This window comes from Oreochromis niloticus, linkage group LG9 (genome assembly GCF_001858045.2).
Source record: "Oreochromis niloticus isolate F11D_XX linkage group LG9, O_niloticus_UMD_NMBU, whole genome shotgun sequence".
Classification (NCBI taxonomy): Eukaryota; Metazoa; Chordata; class Actinopteri; order Cichliformes; family Cichlidae; genus Oreochromis; species Oreochromis niloticus.
This window is the reverse complement of record NC_031974.2, coordinates 23877021-23901243: the sequence shown is the minus strand read 5'-3', so window position 1 is coordinate 23901243 and position 24223 is coordinate 23877021. Positions and strand designations below refer to the sequence as shown.

The 24223-nt window shown below is 42.4% G+C and overlaps 2 protein-coding genes and 1 long non-coding RNA gene across 4 annotated transcripts in view; 1 reads left to right on the top strand and 2 right to left on the bottom strand.

Annotated features, from left to right (window-relative positions):
- Positions 1 to 16159, top strand: part of bmp6 (bone morphogenetic protein 6) — a 48376-nt gene extending 32217 nt beyond the window's left edge. For both annotated transcript variants that reach the window (XM_025910155.1, XM_003443605.5), the window contains exons 6-8: positions 10093 to 10169; positions 11390 to 11500; positions 13163 to 16159. In XM_025910155.1, the coding sequence (XP_025765940.1) occupies positions 10093 to 10169; positions 11390 to 11500; positions 13163 to 13312 (338 nt within the window). In that variant the 3' untranslated portion in view covers positions 13313 to 16159. The remainder of the gene's footprint in view (positions 1 to 10092; positions 10170 to 11389; positions 11501 to 13162) is intronic.
- LOC109203593 (uncharacterized) lies at positions 48 to 10085 on the bottom strand. Its single transcript, XR_002063362.2, has 2 exons — positions 5276 to 10085; positions 48 to 3220 (listed from the first exon to the last, which is right to left on the bottom strand). It is a non-coding gene; the product is annotated as an uncharacterized LOC109203593 (long non-coding RNA).
- txndc5 (thioredoxin domain containing 5) lies at positions 15342 to 22295 on the bottom strand. The gene is made up of 10 exons (XM_003443528.5): positions 21997 to 22295; positions 20970 to 21122; positions 20429 to 20534; positions 20239 to 20335; positions 19373 to 19488; positions 19019 to 19105; positions 18344 to 18505; positions 17648 to 17730; positions 17203 to 17332; positions 15342 to 16880 (listed from the first exon to the last, which is right to left on the bottom strand). The coding sequence occupies exons 1-10, from the start codon at positions 22179 to 22181 to the stop codon at positions 16758 to 16760; spliced, it is 1242 nt and encodes a 413-aa protein (XP_003443576.1). The 5' UTR covers positions 22182 to 22295; the 3' UTR covers positions 15342 to 16757.
- Between the last annotated feature and the right edge of the window lie 1928 nt (positions 22296 to 24223).

Here is a 24223-nt window from a genome sequence, read left to right as displayed (position 1 = left end):
ACAGCGGATGGGTAGCATGTGTTTGAAATCTGGTTTTACTATCCCTCTTTGAAATGCTTGATAGATTAGACCCGACATTTGCCGGATCTCTTTAATCAGCGCCGATCAGATGAGAATTGTAGCCCATTTTTTGTTTTCTTTGTATGGTTAAGGTATTACAGTTTTTCCCAAAACATGCCTATTGAGCAGGGAATATAGTTATTTGTTATATTTGTTATACACCGTTTCTGCTCTGAGGAGTGACTTAAATGCACGGTGGCAGGGAGAGAGTGCATGAGGAAGGACCTTGGCCTTAAACATTAAAGAACACAGGCTATGTGAATGATGATGATTTTAAACTGACACACCTCTGGTGCATCTGTAAACTGTGTAGTAAGTCTTGCTAGAGATTTACAATGTGGCACGATCTCACAGAATTGTGAGCTACTGAATATTCAGTGATTTAAGGCGCAGGCGGTGAATCCATCTTGACAGGTGACCTCATCCTCCGGACCTCCTCATTAGCCCTGCTCGCTTCTCGTCCTACTCAACAGATGATGTAATGTGCAGGTATAATCCTGATGTTATGAGCCTCACAAGCTTTTCAAATTAAATCGACCCATAATCCGCCTGCCTTCCACCTGCTGTGTAATTCGGGAGACAGACCTTTATAGTGCTTAAAGCTAAGCTGCTCCTGTGAGGCTTCATTGTGTGACTGCTGCAGTATGTAAAGGTAGTCCTCAGTCAGCTTGCTGTTGATACTGATGTCTGATCCTCGCCAAGTTAGGCGCACAAACCTTTAGATGTACGTGAATCCAGTGCATCTGCTTTCTGCACTCGTTGTTGGACTTTAAATGATGAGCCATAGTAAGCCTAAGCGTGCTTCCAGGGGCTGCGAGTATCTAAGCACACAGTGATGCCAACTAAAGCTAATCAGACCAAAGAGGTTAGAGAATGTGCCACAGTAACCCAAATCTTGGCTATAACTGGCTTATCTTTGGTCCTCTTGTCTGATCACAGCTCTTGTCTGCACTCACATAGAGCTGCAAATCCTCCCATCCTGACGGGCTACTTAGGTAGCGATTTACCTTTGCTTTGCTTTCTTTTGCTCCTTGCTTAATGGCTCTAACATCTGTACGGTATGCAGAAGCATTTCCAGGACAGGTTTGCTCTCATCGCTACTCCCTGCAAAACCCTCTGCTGAGATTTGTTGGCTCGATCTTCTGTTTGTTCAGAGCATCTGCAGTGACTTTCTCAGTAGGTTACGCAGCACTGCTGTTAACACCAGAGGTTGTATGTTAAATTCCTGCGGGGCTTTTTCTCAGTAATTGCATTAGATGAAAGCTTTGGCTGACACGACACAGAACAAAGACTCATCATTTGTTATGCTACGGGACAGTTAGATCTCACCACATGTTCAGTTTTGGCTCCAGACCTGTATTCTCCACCGCCCAGCTGTCACCTTTGGCTCGAGACGTCCGAAGACTTTAAGGCAGGATGTCGTAAAGACAAAGTTATTCTGGGGTGCACAGCGTGGATTTCAAACCCTGCTCCCTTTCAGTATAAAGCTTTTTGTGTCCCCTTCTGCATCGGGAGGATGAAAAACTTTCCACGGAGCGAGTCTGCTGAAAAAAGTGCTCTAACAACGACAATCTGTTAAATATGCGTCCTGGAGGATTGGACTTTACATAACCCAAAACATCAAGACCTCTCCGCCTCGCCACTCGGGACGACTGGGAGTGTAAATATTTAGATCCTACACAGGAAGCAGGGAGGCCCCCCTCGCGACAGCCGTGTGTCGGTGGCCAGCAAGAGGACTGCAGGGATTGGACGGGATGGGAGGATCCGCGAGGAATTCAGGAGGGCATATGGTTTCAATACCGCATCACTCACTTCAGAGACGGGGAGGAGGCCACGATGGATGGGGAGAGCATCCGTCTTGTGGAGCGCTCATGGGGAGAAACAAAATGTGGATGCTGTCCCCCAGTTTCTGTTTGGCCGGGAATTCACCCTCACGGATATTTTTCCAAAGAAGCGGGAGATCTAAGAGCGAGCGGCAGCAACGTGTTTGTTTCGAAAGTGTGCAGTAGCGTCCACATAGAGGCTTTTTAAACTAATTCAGCCCGTGTGGTTTCTAAAAATAGCCTCCCAAAGTGTAGCCCCTGATGTGTGAGGTCAACCTGATTCCACTGCCTCATGTTTTTAATCCCAAAGTAATCCCTGACATCATCAGACCCATTTTTTATTTAATACGTTTTTGTCAATTTTCATTTGGTCTTTATGAATTTGGCCTTGCTGCGCCTCGATTCGCCACAAATGACTCTCGTGCCTTGCTCGGTCTGCTAGGGCTATAAAGCAACCTTTAAACCAGGACAACTTTATTTTCCCAGCTCTAATCCCTGTGAGGTTTTGGACCTTGTTATTTTCTCATTTGCACCATTTTAGCGAGCGGGGTTTAAATCGACATCTGATATTAAATATCTTCCAGATGACAAAAGAGGCCAGAATCGGCCAAAAAAATTTCTGCAGCAATAGTTTTGAGATTATGGTGTAATTCTAAGTGTAACAAATCATCTTTGTTTTCCACATTTTGCTCCTGAAAGCACACACACACACACACACATGAACACACACACAGCTTTCAAACCAGCCACTTTTATCCCAATGTTTTTGTTTTTCCCGTTTTTCCTGTTTTTCCTGTTTAGTGGGGTAAATCTTTTTTTTTTAAGTTTCGCCTTAGATTCTGAGGCGTGCGGGGAAGACCGGGAATATCTTTTACAACGGCCGTGATATTTCCACCCACTCTGGGTGTGTCTGATGTGTGCACAGTGGAAAACGCTGCTGTGTATGTTGCCAAAAGAACAATACAACACCTTTAAAGGTAATTTGGGGTTTTGTGGGCGAGGAAGGGCTGAGGAGGTAATGGGAGTCGGGCTGGGCCTTGGCTGTGGGGGAAGTTAACAACCATCCGGGGAAGGAATATCACGTCCCGGCACAGCACCGGCGGCCTGTAATTAGGCCTAGCTAGTCATTAGTTGCACAGCTAAAAGACTGACCAAGCTAACAGTATTGCTTAAAGAATTATAATAACACGGCGCTCAGCCAGCTGTGTTTTTTCATCTGTTGCTCTTCTCCTCCCTCCTCCTCGTCGTTCTCCTCACTCCTTCACCACCCGACCTCCTTTTGTTTACCGTTGGCGTAATTAGACATGGCGGAGCTCCCTCGCAGGGTTTAATAACCTCTGTGATGAAAGACAGGAAGAAAGATAAACTTCAGTAGTAGTGGCTGCAGGGAGGGGGAGGAACGTCAGAGGCAACAGTGACATTCTCCTTTCATGTCTTCACAACTTTTGGGACACGCTCCTTCCTCCTTCAGGGTGAAGGATTTTATTTTGAACACTGGGACTGAGTTTTCCATCACCACCACCACCACCACTGCCGCCACCTCTATGGGAATTTATGTAATTGCTACTGTAAAACCTGATATTTTTTTTCTCGCTTTAGAATTAAGAAATAGTTGGAGTAAACCATAGGCTGTAGGTGGAGCGGCTTGAAAAGCTTTGGCCCGCTTGGGTTTCTGTGACTCTTTTTATGTCACTGACACGCTGAACCTGAGCTGTGCAGTTATAACATCTGAACTGGCACCATAAGATCCTCGTGTTTTCGGAACAACCGGAGATAAATATAATTTACAGGCTTTTCCTGAGTTTGAGGTTCAAAGAGTGGCGGGGAAGGGTTAAAGTGAAGTCATACAGTACATTAAAAGTCTCAGTGTTAAAGAGCCACAGTGCTTATGTTCAGTAAGGAGCAGTGTTTCCCCTGCTATTCAATAGACAGGGTGGGAACCGGCAGTAGGAGCCCCACCCCGATGAATTCAATGTGAATCGGTTTTAGTGCAGAGTTTTACTATCACGCGGTCAAATGGATGTTTGTCTACTCGCAGAGAAACATTTCCAGGTTAAACACTGTTAGGTAAGCTGCCGTAACACAGCGGCGGACCTCTGTGCTACAGTGTCCGTTTACATTGCCATCTCAGAAGAGGAAATCCTGCTTTTTTTCTCCCTCCCATCAGTGTTATTTTCAAATATTTGGTCCTGAATGTAGTTCAAGAAGAAGGTGAAAGTGGAGTTCATGGTTTGGGTCTTAAAATCCTCTGAAGTCATGTTGAAAGGACAAAGATATTTGCTTTGAATAGCAAGCGATATCAGAGGTGGTTCCGTAATTAACCACCATGTCTTCATCTCCCCCTCACTAAAAATCAGTCATTTATGAATTATGTTTTACTACTGAATGCAAGACATATTCTTATAGTGTACAAATTATTTATTAATGCAATTTACATGATCTCAGTCTTACTTTTTACTCTTGTTTAGCTTGTCTCATTTGTTTTCTTTTTTAGTTTCTTTTTTTTATCACCGTTGTATATGTGAATTTTTGCAATATCTCAGAGTCTAAGGCCAACTCTATGTGCATGTGGCACTTTTACTGGGTCTGTGTTGTTTATTTATTGCATACTGCACTTTTATTCTTATCCTGCTGCTCAGACTCAATAATTCGCCTTGTGGGGTCAATAAGGTTTCTATCCACCTATCTGTCTATCTAGTCCAGGGATTTCACGACTGTTTTTACTGTGCCACTAGAATTCAAAATATCCATATTACAGCCCTATGTAACTAAAATTTGCTATGTCAGATAGTTGCTGTGGCTTGTGCTATGACATAGTTCTTATTGTAGTTATTATTATGTTTCAAAGATCACGGTTATCATCGAAACGCCCTGCCACCTCCAACTTAATTTGCGAAAAACAGCTGTGACATGTACATGTGCAACGCAGGCTGTAAGTGCACTGCGTCTCAGATTTTAGGTACGTCATTTTGTCAAAGGGCCAAGAGAAGTAACAAACACCAAAATACCTCTTTTCAAAGTTGCAGTCATGATATTGAGCACACTCATTAGCTTATATTAGCCTGTTTAGCATAAAAGCTAACCTTACTATTTAGCCTAGCACCACCTTTAGGTAAACAGACTCCACCTTACACATCAAACTTTTAGCCTTTCGACAGAGCCAGGCTAGCTTTTTCCCCCTGTTTCTAGTGTTCATGCTAAGCTAAGTTAACCAGTGTAGCTTAGCATTTCCATATTATGTGGAGGAAAGCCTCTAAATGATTGTATTTTTACAGTATTTTAGCTAAACCGACTACTTTAATGTCAAACTCTACAGTAGCACTCACCCACACTCTAAGGCTTAATTAATACAGCAAGTATAACACGTTGAGTCAGTTTTTGTCTCTTCTCACCTCTGCTCTCTGTCAAGGAAAGGAAAAAGAAATGAATGGAAGCCTCATGGGAGCCAGAGCTCAGTGGTAGCTGTGTGGCATTAAATTTTTACAGGCAGGAAGGGGAGATGTGGTTTATGGGCACCACAAATCTGGGCCTTTACACTCAATGAAAGCCCGCAGTAAATATCAGCTTTATTCCTCTTAAAGAGCCCCACACACTGTAAATGCTTGATGGCTTTGAAGACCAAGGGGGAAAAGGAGTTGTGCGGAGATGTGTGAGAAAGAGGGAAAAAGAAGCATGCTGCTAAATATGATACTCTGAACTGCACAGCAAAGCCACACTTATTTACTTATGATTTACTGAACCTTTGACCTGCCTGTCTGACTGCATAGGATGTTTATCTAGCTAATTAGTGGCACATTAGATTCTAGCAAACAAAAAGTGTATAAACCTCAATCTTTTTACCCCTCAAGGTCATATTTAAAATACAGTCACCTTAGAGAGCAGTGAGTAAAATGAGATTATCAAACTTTAGACATCACTTGACTGGTTGATTGAGCGAAGGCCTCTCATGCTGTGTGGAAGGGGCAGTCGGGCTACATTCACCCTCCACCCTGAGCTGTGATTTGACCCAAAGCTGAATGTCACGCATCATAAACTCGACCTGGATGAGGAAGTAGGGGGGTCTCTATGAGAGGTTGTGTAATAACAAGGGTGTGTGTGTACTTAGAAACAATGCGTATTTCACTGTTTAAAGTATTGCATATGCTATACTATTTGATTGATTGATTGATTGATTGATTGATAATACTTTATTCATCCCGAGGGAAATGCAGAAATGCCTTAAGTAGTACACAAATATATTCCAGTATGCACTGGTATGTTTCTGTACATTAACCCTGAGATTTCTACCATCCTGCAATACTGCAGGGTAGCAGTTCAGCTCGGAGGTGTGTCGTTTTCTCTTTCTATAAACATCACCTCAGGTTTGTATCAGGTCAGCCAAGTTTCATAGCCAATCAGATTTGTTCTTTCAGTGGTACTCTTCCCTTATCCTTGGCTGTTTCCTGTATATAAACACTGTACACTGTACTGTGACCGATTCTCAGTTAAAAAGGTATTGTCCATGTACAGTTCTAACTAGTTCAGTTTGAGGGCTCTCTGCTCTTGAGGACAGGGAGACAGGATGGACGCGTGCGATCGTGGACACACAGATTCACAAGGAGCCAAACGTGCATGCCTGAATGCTAAGAAAAACACTTGCACATACGCAGAGGTGCACAGAGACACACACGCACATGGAGATGTGCCATTGACTGCACAGACATGTAAACTTATAACTTATTTCCACATTAGCAGACATGCCGCGAGCTGCCCTTCCTACTGAAAAGGAAGGAAGCCTAAACAAGGGAAACACCTGACCGCATCCTGACTGGCTGTTACACATGACCCTTTGACCTCACTATGCCGCTGACTGTCATGGCCAGTCGTACCTTTTGTTTCCGTCTTCTCACAGAATGAACTCGTCTAGTCAGATGAAATATTCATGTTCTGTGTTCAGGGCGAATTTCCAGCCTTGTTTCCAAAAAAGTTGCAAAGCTGTGAAAAGATTGATGAAAACCATTTTATACCTTTGTGCAGTACAAATACTTCTAAGGCTTTGAATCTTGTATGCTAACTTTGATTTTGATGCCAGTAACATGTTTTTAAAAAAAGTTGGAAAGAAGGCACACACAGACTGGAAAAGTTGTGCAATTCTAAAAAAAAAAACCACCTGGTGGAACACGTTTCAGGACTAATTAGGCTGATTAGAAACATGATTGGGCTTAAAACGAGCATTCCAGTGAGGCTGATAAATTATGGAGGAAAGATGAGGAGAGATTCACCAGTCTGTGAGAGACTGTGTGGATAAATAGTTGAACAGTTTCCAACATCAAACTGTGGTACATTCAGTCATTAAAAAAGATTCAGAGGAACCACAGAAAACTCTGTCCTAGATCCCACTGGTGGCGCTGTGGTGAACCAGCTTTGACTTTTTATGGGTCCAGGTTCATCTAAGATCATAGACACCGTTTCCTCTGAGCTGAAGAGGAGAGGGGAGGCAGATGGTTTGGAGATGCGTCTTGTGCCGGCTCCATTAGCACTGATCTGGAGCAACATATGTTGCCATCCAGACGTGCTGTTACAGAAAGTCTGATGACAAAAGAGTGAGAGCAAACAACAGTATACCTTTCATTCCCCAAACATTTACATAGTGTTGATAAGAAGAAGAAAATCACCCCAATAGAGCACTTTGCTCTCACACTGCTGGCTTCTTCATTCATGCTGCCATAGGCCTAGGCTGCTGTTTCTTCCTGTTAAAAGGGAGTTTTTCCTTCCCACTGTCACCAGGTGCTAGATCATAGAGGGCCACCTGATTGTTAGGCTTTATCTCTGTTATTGTAGGTCTTTACCTTACAGCTTCATGCACCTAGAGGTGACTGTTGTTGTGATTTGGCGTTATAAAAATAAAACTGAATTAAATTGAAGAGGTGACGGAGCACAGTCCAGATGTTTTTTCAAACGTGGAGCTTGTGTTTTTCAAGATCATCTCTTCCTACCTTTGCGTCATCTTCATACTATTTCAGTTAAATATAAGGAAGCAATTTTGTCTTGAGACAGTGTCTCAAAAATAGTGGCTTGGATTACTCTTGATTTGCCTTTTACTTCTTAGAAATACCCATCATAGGTATGTATTTCTTGTTATTGCAGTTATTTTGGTGCCGTTTGGTAGATGTCCTTATATAAAGTCCAACTGCACATTTATGGTACAGTTGGTAGAAACATGAAGACTAAACACAGGCAGCGCCAGGCCTCATATGTGTCTCTCTCTGTCACCTCATCTTTTTGGTCTGCGATGAATCCAAGCAGGAAACCCAGCTTTGCTCTTCCTCTCCCTGTCTGTGTCTCTTTTTGTATTTGAGACGAGGCCAGCTAAAACACACGGGTCTGGGCAGTGCAGTCAGCGAGTCTGTTCAGAATTAAATTTAATTTGATGACGAAATGGTAATGCAACCAACTCTGGTGAATTTAAATTACAACTCTCCGCTTTAATGAGTAGCTAAGTGGGTTTGGCTGTTAAACAGATAAACATCGGGTCATCTGTGAGCGCCTGTGTGTACGTACTGCAAGTGGAAGCGCCGCTTGTAATGAATGATAGACGTATGGATGTAAGGAACCAAAATCAATTAGCATTACATAACCGAAATATGTTTGTATATATGTCTGTGTGCGTCTCCCTCCAACTCCAGCTGACTAAACAAGGCTGCTGTCGGTGACTTGGTGAGGTGAGTGGCTGGGTGGTGGCTGTGACTGAGTGACAAATCCCCGACTGCCTTGTGACTCACTCTCAAACAGACAGACAAACAGACACACACACACGCGCAAACTTTTCTGGCAAAAGAAAATCTATTAAATGCCAGTTTCTTGGATGGAGAGTTGATTTATTCTATTGTTTATTTTATTTTATGACACCTATTTATATATGCCTGTAGGTGATAAATAGCTATGTGTGCATGAGTTGACAGGTTAAGAGTCAGACTGGAAAAAGTCAACACTGCGTTTTGGATGAGAGGGCCAGTCGCATTTAGATTCAAACTTGTGAATGTTTTTATTGTTTTATTGTAATCCCAATATTATTCTAGCCACAGACTGTATATAGAAGATGGCAACAATAACGTCATCTATTGACTTGTGATTTCCTGTTTTTTCTTTGGTATTATTTAATACCAGACTGTAAATGCTTTTGGAGTTGCCTCAAGTGGCTATTAGAGGAACTACATGTCTTGGCATTGCGCCTTGGCTTTATTTCTCAGCCCTGGAGATTGGTGCTCGATTGTAAGGCTGGTCCTGGGCAACTGCCAAAACAGTTGGTTAACTGTTTTATAATTATGATTGTGCAGACCAACAACTAACTGCAATTAAAATCAGTTTTGGGCTCAAAGAAGCTACTCTTGTGTGTGTGTGTGTGTGTGTGTGTGTGTGTGTGTGGTTGTAGAGTCATAATTGCCTCAAATAGAGCCTCATATAGAACCATTGAGAACATGGGACCAGTACCACCGCGTAGCACTTTGCCTGTTTCTCAGACAGGTCAGTGAAAATGTAATCAAAGCCATGAAAGGACAGAGTAAATAAGCAAAAGGGAGACCTTGAAACTTAAGTGGAAAATCTGTGTCACCGTCTTGACTTCAGTGCAGTGACCAATGCCAGCAATGACCTCTTCAAGTTTGAAAACCAAACCTATACCTGAGACTGTCTGAGCCGTTGCTGTACGGCCGCAGAGGGGAACACAGATGATTAAGGACACGCTGATGGCCGGAGAGTCCACAAACACACTTGTCACTATTTCACTGCATGTGCCAAATAATATGTAACTGCCAATGAATTCAATTAGGCACGCGCTCAAGTGCATTAGACAGCAGATGAATGTGAAGCACGTACAGCGCAGCGACCGCTGTAATGAGCACTTGTGCCGGCGCTCCGGTCTACGCCCTCACATGTTTCTCCACCCAGTGCATTACGCGAGGCGTGTTGTGTTATTCTTCTGCTCTCGGATTCAGTATGTAATGTGTCACTGGACTTCACTGGACATATTTACATCATTTACCCAAGGAAAAGGGCTTTCACTTTGTTTTATCATCATGACGCTGTGACATACTTTCCACACGCTGAGGGTCACAAACGATGTGGAAAACGACGCCAGATGCTAATCATGATTCTAAGTGGAGCGGCCCCGTGTCTGGAGAGGATCGTGGTAATATGTGAACCCTGATGGTTTCTGTACTTTGTCTTTCAGACTACAACAGCAGCGATCAGAAGACAGCATGCAGAAGACACGAGCTGTACGTCAGCTTCAGAGAGCTGGGCTGGCAGGTATTTTCTCCTTAAGCTCGACCTAAAAGTTTCCTAATACATCAGTCGTCTAGTCAGGACTAGTTTTTAATTCTAATCAGTGTTCCTACTATGCATACTACAGTATAGTATTATATATATGCTATGATTGTTGGAATAATTGTGGATTTTTTTGGTGTGTCCACCATCAGGTGTATTAAGTAGCCGTCTCTTGTCAGACAGGTTTCCTCCTACATATTGTCATATCTTAATATTTAAAAAATGAGAGCTCAGTTTTGGCGAAAAGAGAAGTATCAGTAGCTAAATTATGGAGTGGAGTCCCACGAACCCCCCAGAGTTTATGCACTGGTGGTGGTGGGGAGGTAAACAGTTAGCTGAGGAGGGGAGGTGGGATGTGAGATACATGGCCTTGAAGTCAGACGTCAGCCAGAGCAGGGATGCCAAAGGCATTTTAGATTGTGGGCCATGTACAGCCCACTTTGATCCTAGTGGGCTGCACCAGTGGAACTCCCCTTTCTCTCAGTGTGAAGTATAACTACACATTTATTCCATGAGATGCTTTAACATAAGAAAAAAAAGTGTAATTTCAACAGCACGTCTCAGTTTTTCTACATGATAAAGTAGTAAATGAAAGAAACCTGTCAGCATGACTCTGTAAAGTACACTACTCAGTACACATTAGAAACGAGAGGATGCGACATAGAAAAGGTTAAAGGGAGATCACAGTGTGTGTGTGTGTTTACTTAGATACAGAGGAAGAAATAAAGAGAAGGGCAGAGGTGCATACAACAAGCTGTTAACACAGCACTGACATCTAGAGGGAGACTGCCAGCAATCATTCACACACACACAGAGGAAGGGAGCTGGAAATAATGAAAGGGATTGTCAGAAGAGTGAAAAGGTGAAGACAGACGGTTGATTGACACTGACAGGAAGATGAACTAGATCAAAACACAAATTAGAGTGGGGGGATAACCTGTCGACAGCTCGTCAGAGTCAAACAGTAAGACAGAAAGAGTGGAAGGAAGGAAGGAGGAGAGGGATTAGCTCTGAGTGATTTCACAGACAGCGCTGTGTGAGCAGGGATTTGTCCTCAGAGAGACTGTTAACTCTGAATTTACCAACAGCAGTCAGGTGGGCTACATGAAAAGTGAAGCTGTACTGAACCAATGATAACACAAGTGTTCATTTTTGTTCATCTGTTCATCCCAAAACTAACTGATTTCACGTGTTTCTCTAAGGACTGGATTATTGCTCCTGACGGCTATGCAGCCAACTACTGTGATGGAGAATGCTCCTTCCCCCTTAATGCCCACATGAATGCCACCAACCACGCCATTGTGCAGACGCTGGTAAGACCATCCCACTACGGTTTACCGCACTAAGTATGTGTGTATTCTTAACACAATGAAGAAGAAGTCATTTTAGGCCTGTCTCCTATGTCTGCCAGAATTTTGTGGTAGTGCTCATACAGTTTTTCCTGTGGATTTAGGATTGTTGTAGCAACACTGCAACAAGATATAATAGTGGTCTGTTGTGGACATCATGTCTAAATGACCTTTAAAAATAAGTACAGGAGCATATGAGAGTGTTTCGACGGTGTATTTTTAATCTAGTCGTCGTGGCCTTCTTAGGGGTATAAATATCGGTGAATATATAGTGTTACAGTTCTGTGAAGCTCAGTTAACTCCATTAAATTTACTTGTCATGGACAGTCAAGACATATAAGAGGAAAATGAGGTGCATCCACATATGGAGTAACTGCTCTTCTTCTAGTGGCCACTTGAGGCAGGCTTCAAATGGAATCAAACCCCATAGACTTCCATGTTAAAATGCTCAAGTTTACAGTATTAAAAAAATATATTTTTACAGCCTTATCCAAAAAAAGTTGGTCTCTGTGTAGAGTTTCCCTGTTCTAAACAACTGTACAGATGGTAGCTTGTGTTTTCATAACTCCCACCTGGATGCAGGATTTAGGAGCGTGGCAGCTTTGATTGACAGCACAGAGAGTCTTGCCAAGCAGCTTCTACTGATACTAATTGGAGTTGCTGAATCTCTGGACCACTCTGACATGTTTGTTGGTGCTTGGGAGGATTTTTAATGGGGTTATCAAACAACATAATAAGGTAGTCTGTGCGCGGCAGACCATCCAATAAGTTTGTGCTTCAGTTTTCTTGAGTACATTTCTAGCATTTTAGTAGTCTCTAACTTAATTTAGTTCAATTCAGTTTTATTTATATAGCACCAAATCGCATTTGATGGGATGGGACAAAACACACACTGTGGAACAGGTTGCCAATAACAGGTAAACAAAGATTAGCAGGTATGTGTACGTGTACAGTTTGTACGGTTTATAACTGTCTAATCAAGCTTGATAACGTCAGCCATATTTAGACGAGAGGGTGGAGTTCTATGTTATCAGCTAATGATAGCCAGCTTGGTTAGCAAGTTGCTATCTATCTATATCTATAAGCTGTACAGGTGCAGTGGATAGAAAAAGAGACATGTTTGTTATTGCTTAGTAATGACTGATAAAAATATTAGCTTTTCACTCACTAAAACTAAAGCACAAACTTATTGGAAGTGCTGTGAGTACGCTTTGAGCCGAGGTGTGGGCTAGCAGACAGCTAGTGGCTATACCTCCATTTATTTGTGTCTACCTGTCACTTCAACCAACTTTAATACATTTTAAGTGACTGAATGATGTAAGAAGGGCATCCCTACACAGTCAGTTTAATTTAGACGTTACTGACAGAGTCCAAACCATTTTTATATCTGCTGTAAAGTTGGGCCGCGTGGGGTTGGGGATTTTATAACCAGTCTCCAGTGGCCGTTAAAGGAATGTCAAATAATCCTACATTTGGCATGATTTAAAAATATAAAAATCTATTTTTAAATCTGTCCTTTGTGAGTTTATCATCCATTTCTAATTGCTACTTTTTCTGATAATAGAAAGAGGGTATGGGGGATTTCTGACACATAAAGAGGCTGAAGGTCTTTCTCATTATTTCCAGGTGCACCTGATGAACCCCGAGAACGTACCGAAGCCGTGCTGCGCCCCCACCAAGCTGCACGCCATTTCAGTGCTCTATTTCGACGACAACTCCAACGTCATACTGAAGAAATACAAGAACATGGTGGTGCGGGCCTGCGGCTGCCACTGACACGAGCGAAGAGTGGTGGTGCTTCAGTCAAAGTTGGGTGTACGTTGACCTCAGGTAGACACCGGATTCCCGCCCAAATCTTCAACATGCAAAGGAACGTCCAGCCTGAAAGATCATATCCGTGTTCCATTTCCATAATTGTTAAACCTGCTAACATATCAAGTAGCAAGTGACCATTCCCCACCACATGGGGATCATCCATAGGCAACTTCACCTTGTTCCAGTCTTGAGCCACCAAGTTGTCTACCACCCTTCCTGTTAGCTGTGGACTGGGGTCTTCTCTTCATGGGTCTGCAACTGAGTGAATGACTGTGTGTGTATGTGTGTGTGGGGGGGAGGCATTTAAGCATTTAAGTTTGTATATTATGTGTTTACTGAAGTGTGTGTATGAATGCCTGAGAGGCTACTGCACCTTCTCCCTCCCTGAGAGGGTGAAACTGAACTGTCGTGGGACCAGTCAGAGTGCTGCTTTCTTTCCCGTCTTCTCTCCAACATAGAAAAAAAAAGCAAGGTGCATCGGTTCTCGCAGGAGGCTCTAATAATGAACAGCTTCCCTACAGCACATGACACTGCAGGGCTAACACCCCCGTCATATTTCCAAGTGGTGTGAATCAGCCCGACTTTCGTTTTTCTGTGCAAAATGTTGTTAACCAAAACAATCTAATACAAACTGAATGATACTTTGGAGTCAGCACACTCATATTTCCTTCCTCCCCTCTGCTGTTTTTTTTTCTCTTCTTGAGCCATATTTGCCTTCCCAAAAATATAATATGGACTGAACCAAAGTGACCGCAGGCTATTTTAGTAGTGGACCGCTCCAAATATCCCCCCTGACACCACCACCATCACCACCTCCCCTCCTCCATGTCAATATTTGCCAGGCTGGGGCTGAGCTGCGATTCACCAGGCTGGTTCAACATGATGCATGTTGTGGCTAAACTGATGTTTTTCTCCAAAGAACCGAAGAATACAGCCTTATCCCTCGGACATACCACAAATGGCCATTTCCATGTTGCTGCTCTCGCAAAGTTAACAAACGCTTCCACTCCTGACAGCCCATCATGAAATAGTGGAAAAAAAACATTTAGCTTTCAAGAAAAAAAAAAAAAAGCCCGCAGAACGGTTTGTGTCAGCGTTCTGAAATTAGCCGGTTGCTTTTTCAACCCTGAGGGTGAAACTGTTCGGATATGGACAGGTGACAAATTAATGGAAAAACCTGAATGCTCAAACCCTGCAGAGTGGGGGTATCTCGTACTTTTTTTTTTAAGCATTCATTGGCGGGATCAGTTTGTTCTGTGTGTTAAATCTTGAAGGGAATGGCCGCTTCTGGGATAACAGCTCTGCCCTTTTCATAGAGCCTGTGGCCCTCAAGTCACCAGATCTCAATCCAGTTTGGTAAATTTTCGACCAATCTATAACCTCTAAGTTTTAGAGAGCTGAAGAATTAAAAATAAACGTGCATTCAAGCAGTTTTGCTGAAAAGCAGTGCCCGGTTTTTCCTTTAATTTGTCACCTGTCACGTTGCAACGTCTTCCCAACTGAGTATGTAACTGTGAGCTTTAAATGACATGAGAACTTTTAGAGCATATTTTAATGAAAAACTAATACCAGTAAGAATCAGAATACCTTACGTGCCTAACCAATCATACATTACAAAATATACCTCTGGTAAGCTGCTGTTTACATTTGTGATCATGTTTAGTTTTTTGTAAATACTTGTACATTCTCAGCTTATTTATTGCACCTTTTATTAAAAAGAGAAAAAAAAAAATCACATACGTTATTAACAGAGATGCAAGAGCAAAATGAAAATGCAAAGTTATTTTTGAGAAAAATTTATTACGAAATCTCATGTTACATTTTGCCATTATTCACTCTTTTTTTGTACAAAATCTGTGGGTAGTGCACAAACTATAACCCATGAAAAGGAAAAAAAAAACAAAAAAAAACATGACTGTGTCACTGGAGTTGCTTAGACCATGTGCTATCCATAAAAACTTTTACTGAGAAAAAACTGTGTCTCAGACTGTTTGAGTACCTGGGTTTAACAATAAATGGTGCCCTGCATTCACACAACACATGCTTTCCACATAACCCGGGTCAAAGAGCATTTGCCTAACAGGTGGGTGCAGTTTACAACACCGCAGTTAATTGCAGAAAAGTGCACTGAAACACTGCAAATGCTTTTTCACTAAGGTCTGACCTTCGAATCCCCCCGAAAATTATTTCTGTGTTGAATTTTAATGCTGCCAGTTCCAACCCACTTCAATGATTAACTATAATCAGAACCTCATCGTCCATTTTATTCAGTCTGATGGCTCTGGTGTCCAAAGGTCTAAATCATCCCGATACACTGTTCTCAACTTAGGCTGTCGCTTCAGTAAGAATAAATGGAAATCACAGTGAGAACGTGGATACGATGGGAGTTGAGCTCACCCTGAGCAGCAGTTCGACCTTTCAGTGCTGACGATGAGCGACCATGCTGTTCCCAAATCCTTCTAACATCGGTAGGATAAGCCTGGCCTGAAGAATACAAACATTCACATGTTTTTACATCGACACGGAAGAATGTTAAGGAGACTTCACATCAACGATGGCTTGTCCAAACAGAAGCAGTAACACAAAAGATCAGTAACAGAGCGATGGGGCAGCATGGTCCAGGCCTAACACTCCCAATGCTAAGAGCAGAGAGGGATGGTCGATCACTGAGACTAAAATAATCGGTCACAATCTGGTAATCATGATTAACAGAAAAAAAAAAAAGTTGTCAGATTCAGTAAAATCACAGACTCCTCCATCACATCTCCTCCCAGTCTGTGTGGTTTCTTCCCTGAGAGTTAAGTCAGACAGGCCATCACTGGCATGACTATGAAGCACCCTCAACTTAACACTCTGCTTCACATTGGAGAGTCACAACTTTTACAGCCTCATGAGTGACAGTAATAGAAAACTAATGGCTTACGATTTCAAAAAGAAGATTTCATGTACACAAATTAGCATCGGGGGGAAAAAAGAAGTCAAATGGCAGAGACGTCAGAAACAGTTGATTTAAAAGAAAAAAAAAAACAAACAGGTAGAAACTTTAGTGCCACTGTTTTAACATTTCTTGTATTCTTGTGAAGAGTTCTGGTTCTGAGCAGAGCTTGCAAAGTGGTTGTCACACATATTACTTCATCTTCAGGCCCAACCAGTCTCCACATGGTTTACGGTGGAGCAAGAGCAATGAGAAGTACGATCACCTTCCAAACACTCTTACCGAATGATTCTGCACTTGAATACCAAAAAAAAGCTGACTGCGCCAGCCTGTCATTGGATGACTGACTGAGTGGGGGGAGAGACAGAGAGGGGTCTGGCTTTTGTAGGAGAGAGAGTGGTGTCCTATTGGCCAGATATGCAGTGTGAGCGAGTAGAGTTGTGGAGAGAGAGAGCGCCGACTAGCCCGTATCTACAGCTCGTCTCTGGCCTGCTTCATCACAAAGTCGTGCAGGCTCTCCAAATCCCGCCCGCCGTGATGCTCATCACCCTGCTCCCCTGCTCTGAAGATAATCAAGGTGGGGTAACCGCGCACCTGGATAACATGAAAAAAGAATGTCACCAACACTGTCATCACTGGATAACCATGGCTTCACTCAAAGCTGAAAATGTGTGCGCACCAACCACCAAGAGTGTTAAATCTGCTTTAGGGTTTTATTTCATAGTATCTAATTAAAATATGTAGCAGTTGTATAATTTTATGTCTTTGATATAATCCACCACTTTAGTTTTATTGCAACACTGTAACACGCTTAATCCTGCAGAAAAATAAAGCTCACAGAAGGGTACGTGCGCCAGAAACAGTCTCCGAGTGCAAAGCATTCAGCGCGTGGACACAAGGGGAGAATTTCACTTACAGAGTACTTGTTGCAGAGTGTGCGCTCAACAGTGCAGTCCACTTTAGCAATCTTGACATCAGTGAAACCAGGAAATTCCTTCTTGGAAAGATCTTCCCATGTTGGAGCGAGATTCTTACAATGACCACACCTAGACAGCAGGATAACACAAGAGTGACATCACTCTCACTGACTGACAAATTGTGTTTCAAACACTGGCTGCCAACATTTTAAATCAGGAGTTTAAGCACTTTAGTCACTAGAACAATAATTACTTCAAGCATCTGCAGGTACTTAACATATATTTGTTTAAAAATGATACACTCCAACTCATCTTACTCTTAGTTTTAAGCCCTCTCTTGCAGACACAGGCTAAGCATTATTTAATACTTGAATTTCTGAGGCATCATGATTCATTTGACATTAACAACACACAATAAAGAAAGGTGTTAAAGAATAATCTCACCATGGAGCGTAGAATTTGACGAAGGTGAATCCTTTGGCTACAGTCTCCTCAAAGTTGTCCTCATTCAGGACCAAAACACTGGACTACAGACAGAAAGAGGACAGGAATACAAGTTGGAATTATATGGATCCGTGTTTTTCCTCACCATGAGGACATTATTGCATTATTATATTTATTATACTGCTACTGGAGTGAGAGTTTATGAACTATGTGCACAGATTATGTTCCCCAGTAATGCCCACATCATCTCATTAATAAAATGATATGCAAAATTCTGGCATAATTTAGCTGCCAGTCTCTCACCTAATTAGAATCTGAATGGGTGCCAGGTTTAAAGACCTACAGTGTAACTACTACATGTACATGTGTTGAGTAGTTTCACTGCAACAGGAAATAACTGCTGCTCATGTGCTGCAGATTCTCAGTAATGGTATCCAGAAGTAGCGCACTACGTGTGTACTGTAATGTAAAAATACACAATTCAAGTCCTCTAAGAATCACAATAACTTTACAGCCAGGACCCCACTGAATGCATCAACGATCACTGCAATGTGCAGCTGCTGTGTATCTAAGGTCTCTGAGCACCAGCTCAACGGGGCACACAAACGCCCCCACTTAAAAATACAAAACAGGAAATACAAAAGAGGACACCAAAATATTATCAGAGCACAACACCTCTCTGTTGTGAACACCCACCTTTGCTTCCTCTTCAGCTGGCTCTTCAGCAGGGATCTCATTTGCTTTTGGTTCGTCCTTCTGCTCCTCCTGCTTTTCCTCCTCGGTGAGTGCAGCCTTCAGCTGGTTGTCCAAAAAGTCTTTGAAGGAGTCCAGGTCTCTTTTTCCTTTGTACTGTTCTGTCTACGAAAAGAGGACAAGAAACAAGAGTTACTGTAACCAGTGGAACAATATTTTGAATATTTCTTGGATGTACGCATCAAATCTGTTACTTTTCTTCCTATGACCTCTGAACCGAATGAGTTCCCCTCAACAGAACACTGTTATTAAGAAAAGCAGGAAGTTTTTTTTAAGCCACCTATCAAAGGCATATATACTCTGAGACCATTCTGATGGACTGATTATACTCCGACTTGGAATTTTAATGCCACAAATGAAACACATTAACCGTTTTCACTGTGATAACATTGGTGGGTTTTTACTTGCCTTCAGATTTGTCTCTGTAACTATTTAAGCAGCTTAGCATGAATCATCATCATCACACCGAAATGATTTTAGCATATGTATGTTTGCATGTTCCACGTCTCCTAAACGAGTGGAATGAATGAAGCTTAAACAATGCCTACGACACCGACTCCCAACATCTGTCTCGCGTGTACAACTATTTTATACAAATTCCACAAACGTTTTGCATACCTTTTCTCCATTGTAGAAGAAGAGCAGTGTGGGATATCCCCTCACACCATTCTCAGAACACACCTCGTAGTGCTGAGTACAGTCCACCTAGTTCACAAATACACAAACTTGTGTTATTAAACAGAAATGTTGCAACACTGCAAACACTGGCTCTGTGAGCTGTTTTTATAACACAGTAAGTAAATAGTTAGCTCCTCATATGATCAACATCCTGGTCTGTCACACAGGATCCTGACAGGAATCATTTAAGAGTAAATAATGTTTGCCACAAGGAGAGCTGGGACTAATTCAAGAAGGTTAACTTTCATTGTAGTGAGTGTCTATCTGTTCTGTTGTTTTAACATCTGAACCCACCTTTCCTATCTTCACATCGTCAGAGTGCTCAAAGGTGGTGGCCAGCTGTTCCCACGTTGGGGCCATGGCTTTGCAGTGACCACACCAAGGTGCAAAGAACTTGATAAAGTGGGCGCCTGAGGCAGGAAGAAAAGAAAGAAAGGGAGAACATGAAAAGCCTTGCAGCATTTGCACACCAGCTTTTAGTGAATTTATACATTTGCACAAAACTAACAAAGCGAGACTGAAGTTTATTGGTCCAGAAAATGAACGTAAGAAAGCTGATTTCACTGCAAACTCAACACAACCTGCTGTAAATGGATATACACCTCTTACAGCTCACATGAACCAATTAAGCAACGTTTATTGCAGCCCTGTTGCCAAGATGTGAAGGTGGGGACCTATAAACATCGTTTTAAAAATACCTATGTCATATCCTGCCGATTTTCATCTCCAAACAAGAAATCATTTACTTTTTTTCCTTCAAAACCAAAACATTCAACTTCAGTGGAGCTCAAGAGCCGTAATTTCAGCGAGACAATTATCGTGAGCGGCGTTTATTTTTGCAGTTGTTGCCTCAAAGTCCAGAAACGTGAGGCGACGGGAGACGAGGGTTTTTACAGTCGGCTGGCTTTGACTGACGCTCGGGTACTCGGGTGGTGAAATGTCAGTTATGTAAATCTAGTTAATGAGGTGTTTCCATTCTCCAATGTGAGATCCAGAAACTCGGTGTGGCTGAAAACTGAAAGCAGATTCAAAAATGACGGCAACACAGAAACGGCTTATCTGTTACAGCAGGATGCAGCTGCGTAAAAACGCAAAGTCGCTTGGCTAATTACGTTGCCTAACTGAAGCTTTACACAGCATCTCTTTTAATGCATCTTTACCTTTGGCTATGTGGGTCTTGAAGTTGAGGGCGGTGAGCTCATACATTCCCTGTTTGGGCTCTGGGGCTTTAGGAGGCTCCAGTTCACTCTCTGGTTCCTGCAAAACATTCAGCAACAAAAAGCATGAGCATCAGTCTTGCACTGGTTTGAGGATGTGAGGTTATGACTGAACGAACACCAAACCACTAACCGAAGGCTCCTCTTGGAGCGTCTTCAGCATCCAGGTCTCCAGAGACTGCAGATCTCTGGGGCCCTGGTACTTCACTGCTTCCTGATCAGGCTTAAACAACTTAAGCCTGCACATAAGACAATATATTCAACTCCATGAGACGCGGCATGGCAGATTTATAATTTCAAATCTACAGCTGGATGAGAGAGTTAAAGTCAATCTTAGCTATAACTTTAACCATAAAAACAGGTATTCTGTCAATGATTATGGAGTAAACTGCTGCATTTGCAGTTACGGTATGCATGGTGCAACATCCAAGTTTCAGCCATTAAGATAATGGCAGAATATTCGACCAAATGCATGTCAATGTGTCACTCCTCTGTCAATCAGTGATGAAAAAGACTGTTTACTTCCATGATCTAAGAGGAGTTTAAGCCTAAATGCTTCAGCTGCTGCGTTATGCTCTGTTGTGTTTCTGGAAAACTGACAAATATATATATATATACACGGAGCAATCGGACATCAATAAGTGAAGCTGATGAGGTGTGAGTGTAGTACTTACGTAGGGTAGCCTCTAACGCCGTGGTCATTGGAGCAAAATTTAGTGTCCTGGACACAGTCTACTTTTACCACATACACCGGGGGGTCATCCATGCTGTTGTATTTCTCTGCCAGCTCGTTCCACGTTGGCTGTAGCCTCTGGCAATGGCCGCACCTTGACATGAGAGAGGCAAACATGGGGGATTTAATGCATTATGGAAAGCTGAGAGTTTATATTTTCATAACAGTGTATGTGAACACTGTATTCTGGATGCAGACACAGGCACACTGCTTCAGTATTTTCTGCTTCCTGTTATTTGACAATAAAACCAACACATACCCTCTCCATTAATGAAAAGGTTAAACAATCACGTGTAAAAAAAACAAAAACAAAAGAACCCCTCACATAATCTCATAATCTCTGTCTTTAGCGTCAGCTCCCTGTTTACATTATGCGGTGCATGGTGACCAAATTAAACTGCATAACAATAATGGCATTATGAATTCTTGTTATCCGCAAAGGACCTCTAGGGGGACCGTGAACCTCAGTTTTGCAACAACTCTTATAACATCAGTCAATCAGTGCGTGCCACGTAAGCGCAGCCCTGTAAGAACAACTTTGAACTGTGGCTGAATAACTCCTGCTCTGTAAATAAAAGCTGTTTAACTGTTTGAGTACAGCCTTCAACTGCAAACCTTCATATTGAATGTTGGCAGCTAGCGAAGTGTTAGCATAAACGACAGCGAGGACCACGTAAAAGAAGAAAATGCGTCTCATTTCGCTCAGCTGCACTTGGCTATTTTGGCTTTGCTAGTTAGCAGCTAAGCTAACATCACTCAATGAGCGAAAGGAATGAGCTAGTGCTAACTAGCCTGCGTGCTAACTAGCTTGCTTGCTAATTTGCCGGTTTGCTCCAATCCAGTATCAGAAACGCTTTTGTGTTTTCAGTAGTAATTAGAATATTAAACACATAGACAATGTACTTTTGGGAAAATTGCTGAAGCCCGTGTGAAAAAAAAAAAGAAAAACTTAGCGAGCGTTTACTTACCATGGAGCGTAAAACATGACAAAGTGGGGTGCAGTGGGCACCGCCTCGTTAAACATATCCACCGTGTACGTGTGCTTGGCATGCTCATCTTCTTCTGCTTCAAGGTCGCATAACACACCAGCAAGCAGTAACGACAAGTGAATAAAACGCAACAAAACGGGTGTGCGGTGCAGCGATGAAGCCATGGTGAATCTCGGCAGCTGAACGGTGTCCCTGCTGGTGTGAAAGGACCGACTTTCTGCGAGCACGCCCCTCTGGCAGCCTCTGACTCAAAGAATGCCAGACCTGGATGGGATGCTCCAAGATGGAGCTTACCACAGCTGCATATGGGCATCTAATCACGGTGTTGTGTAGATCTGTGGCGGCCCGCTAGCGCTTTGCAACTCTATCAGATGTGGCAGGTTCAAACAAGTGCCACTTTACAAAGAAGTGTGAAAGCCTGTGAGGTATTACTGACTCCAGGGGGATGATATGTATATTATAATAAAAGGTGTGCAAATATAATAATATATATAACAATAAATATAATAAGAGTTCACTATTGCCATAGAAATATATATTGAGCAGCAGTTCTCTGGGTAAAAATGCCTTGTTCATGCCAGAGATATCAGCTTTGAGCAACAGTAACTCAAATAACTGCTCAACCAAAGAATGCAGAAGAGCATTTCAAAGGAATGACATGTTGAACCTTGAAGCAGATGAGCTACAGCAGCAGAAGACCACACTGGGTGTCTCTCCTGTCAGCTAAGAACAGGAAACAGATTACAGTTCACACAGGCTCACCAAAGCTGGACAATAGAAGACTGGAAAATGCTGCCTGGTCTGATCACTCTCGATTTCTGCTGTAACATTTGGATGATGGGGTCAGAATTTGGTGTAAACAACATAGATCCTCTTACCTTGTATCAACGATTGGGGCTATTTTTGGTTTGGATCCATGGATCAAAGCATCTGAGGAATGTTTTCAGCGCTTGGATGAATCTGTACCATGAACAACTAAGGCAAAAGAGGCTCCAGTACTAGCAGGGTATACCTAATAAGAGTATCCAGAGAGTGTAGCTTCATTAAATTCCCATATTTTTTTTTTAAATTTTGGATCAACATATGCAGCACTTTATGGACTTCACTAACACTTCGACAGTAAATTTAAGATGATGAATGTGAAGTTAAATTTTTAAATGTTAAAGGAAAGTTGAAGTCATGTAGAAAAATCAAATTAGAGAGATTCAGGAGAGTTTGTTCCGCCTCTGCTGGTGTAAGGAAAAGCCAAATTGGTCTATTATAAATGGTCCAGTAAGTTCGGGTTGACTGCTCCACCTTGGCCGGCAGCAGAAGTTTCCTTCACACCTGAGGCTCTCTTTATTGAAAAGACAGGCTGCTCTATTAATGCCCAGGGGTGTAAATCTAGAAGACATCCATGAAAAAATGAAATATTGTGAAAACAGACCACATTTAAAGTTAATATTTTTGCTTTTGCTGTTAAAAAAAATGCATCTCCGGTGTCAAATCGCTGCTGGTTCAGATGGCAGACAGACTGTTGGTGTTCTGCACCGATGGTCAGATATGAGTCAGAGTTGCCTCCTCCTCATCACTGGAAATGATGTTTTAAAGTGAGAACATTTTAAGCAAACATAATTAATCCAATTTTTTACACTGGTTAAATAGCTCGTCCCGTGGGGGCTACAGCCTTGCGTAATGGCCACAGTGGATATAAATCATGCATATATTCCCACGGTGGAGGCTGCTTGCGTGTGTCTGTTCCCAGAGTAGAAAGTACCTGCTGGCTCTGTGAACTGACAGCTCTTTGGAAAGTCCTCCCATCTTTTATTATAGTCATGATTTCATGAAACCAAATGGAGACAACCTTCATATTAACAGTATTTCTCTTTAATCACCCCCACCCCACCACACCCCCAACCTTTCATCTGGACAACAGTTAAAATGGAAAAAGGAACAAAGAGGTTACAGCATGGAAACAGACAGAGATGTCGCCTGCGTGACAGAGCTCTTTCAGATGGTCTACTATGGTGAAAATGATCCTGCCATGCACAGCTGAACTTAGATATAAGTTCAGGCTGAGGTGTTTATGAAGTGCTCTGTATGAGTGTGTGTGACAGTACTTTAAAATCAGCCAGTGGCAGGAGATTTTCCTGTAATTTCCCAAGACAATGATTGAACTTCCAGCTTTTAAACACCCATAACACGCCAACACACACACACACACACA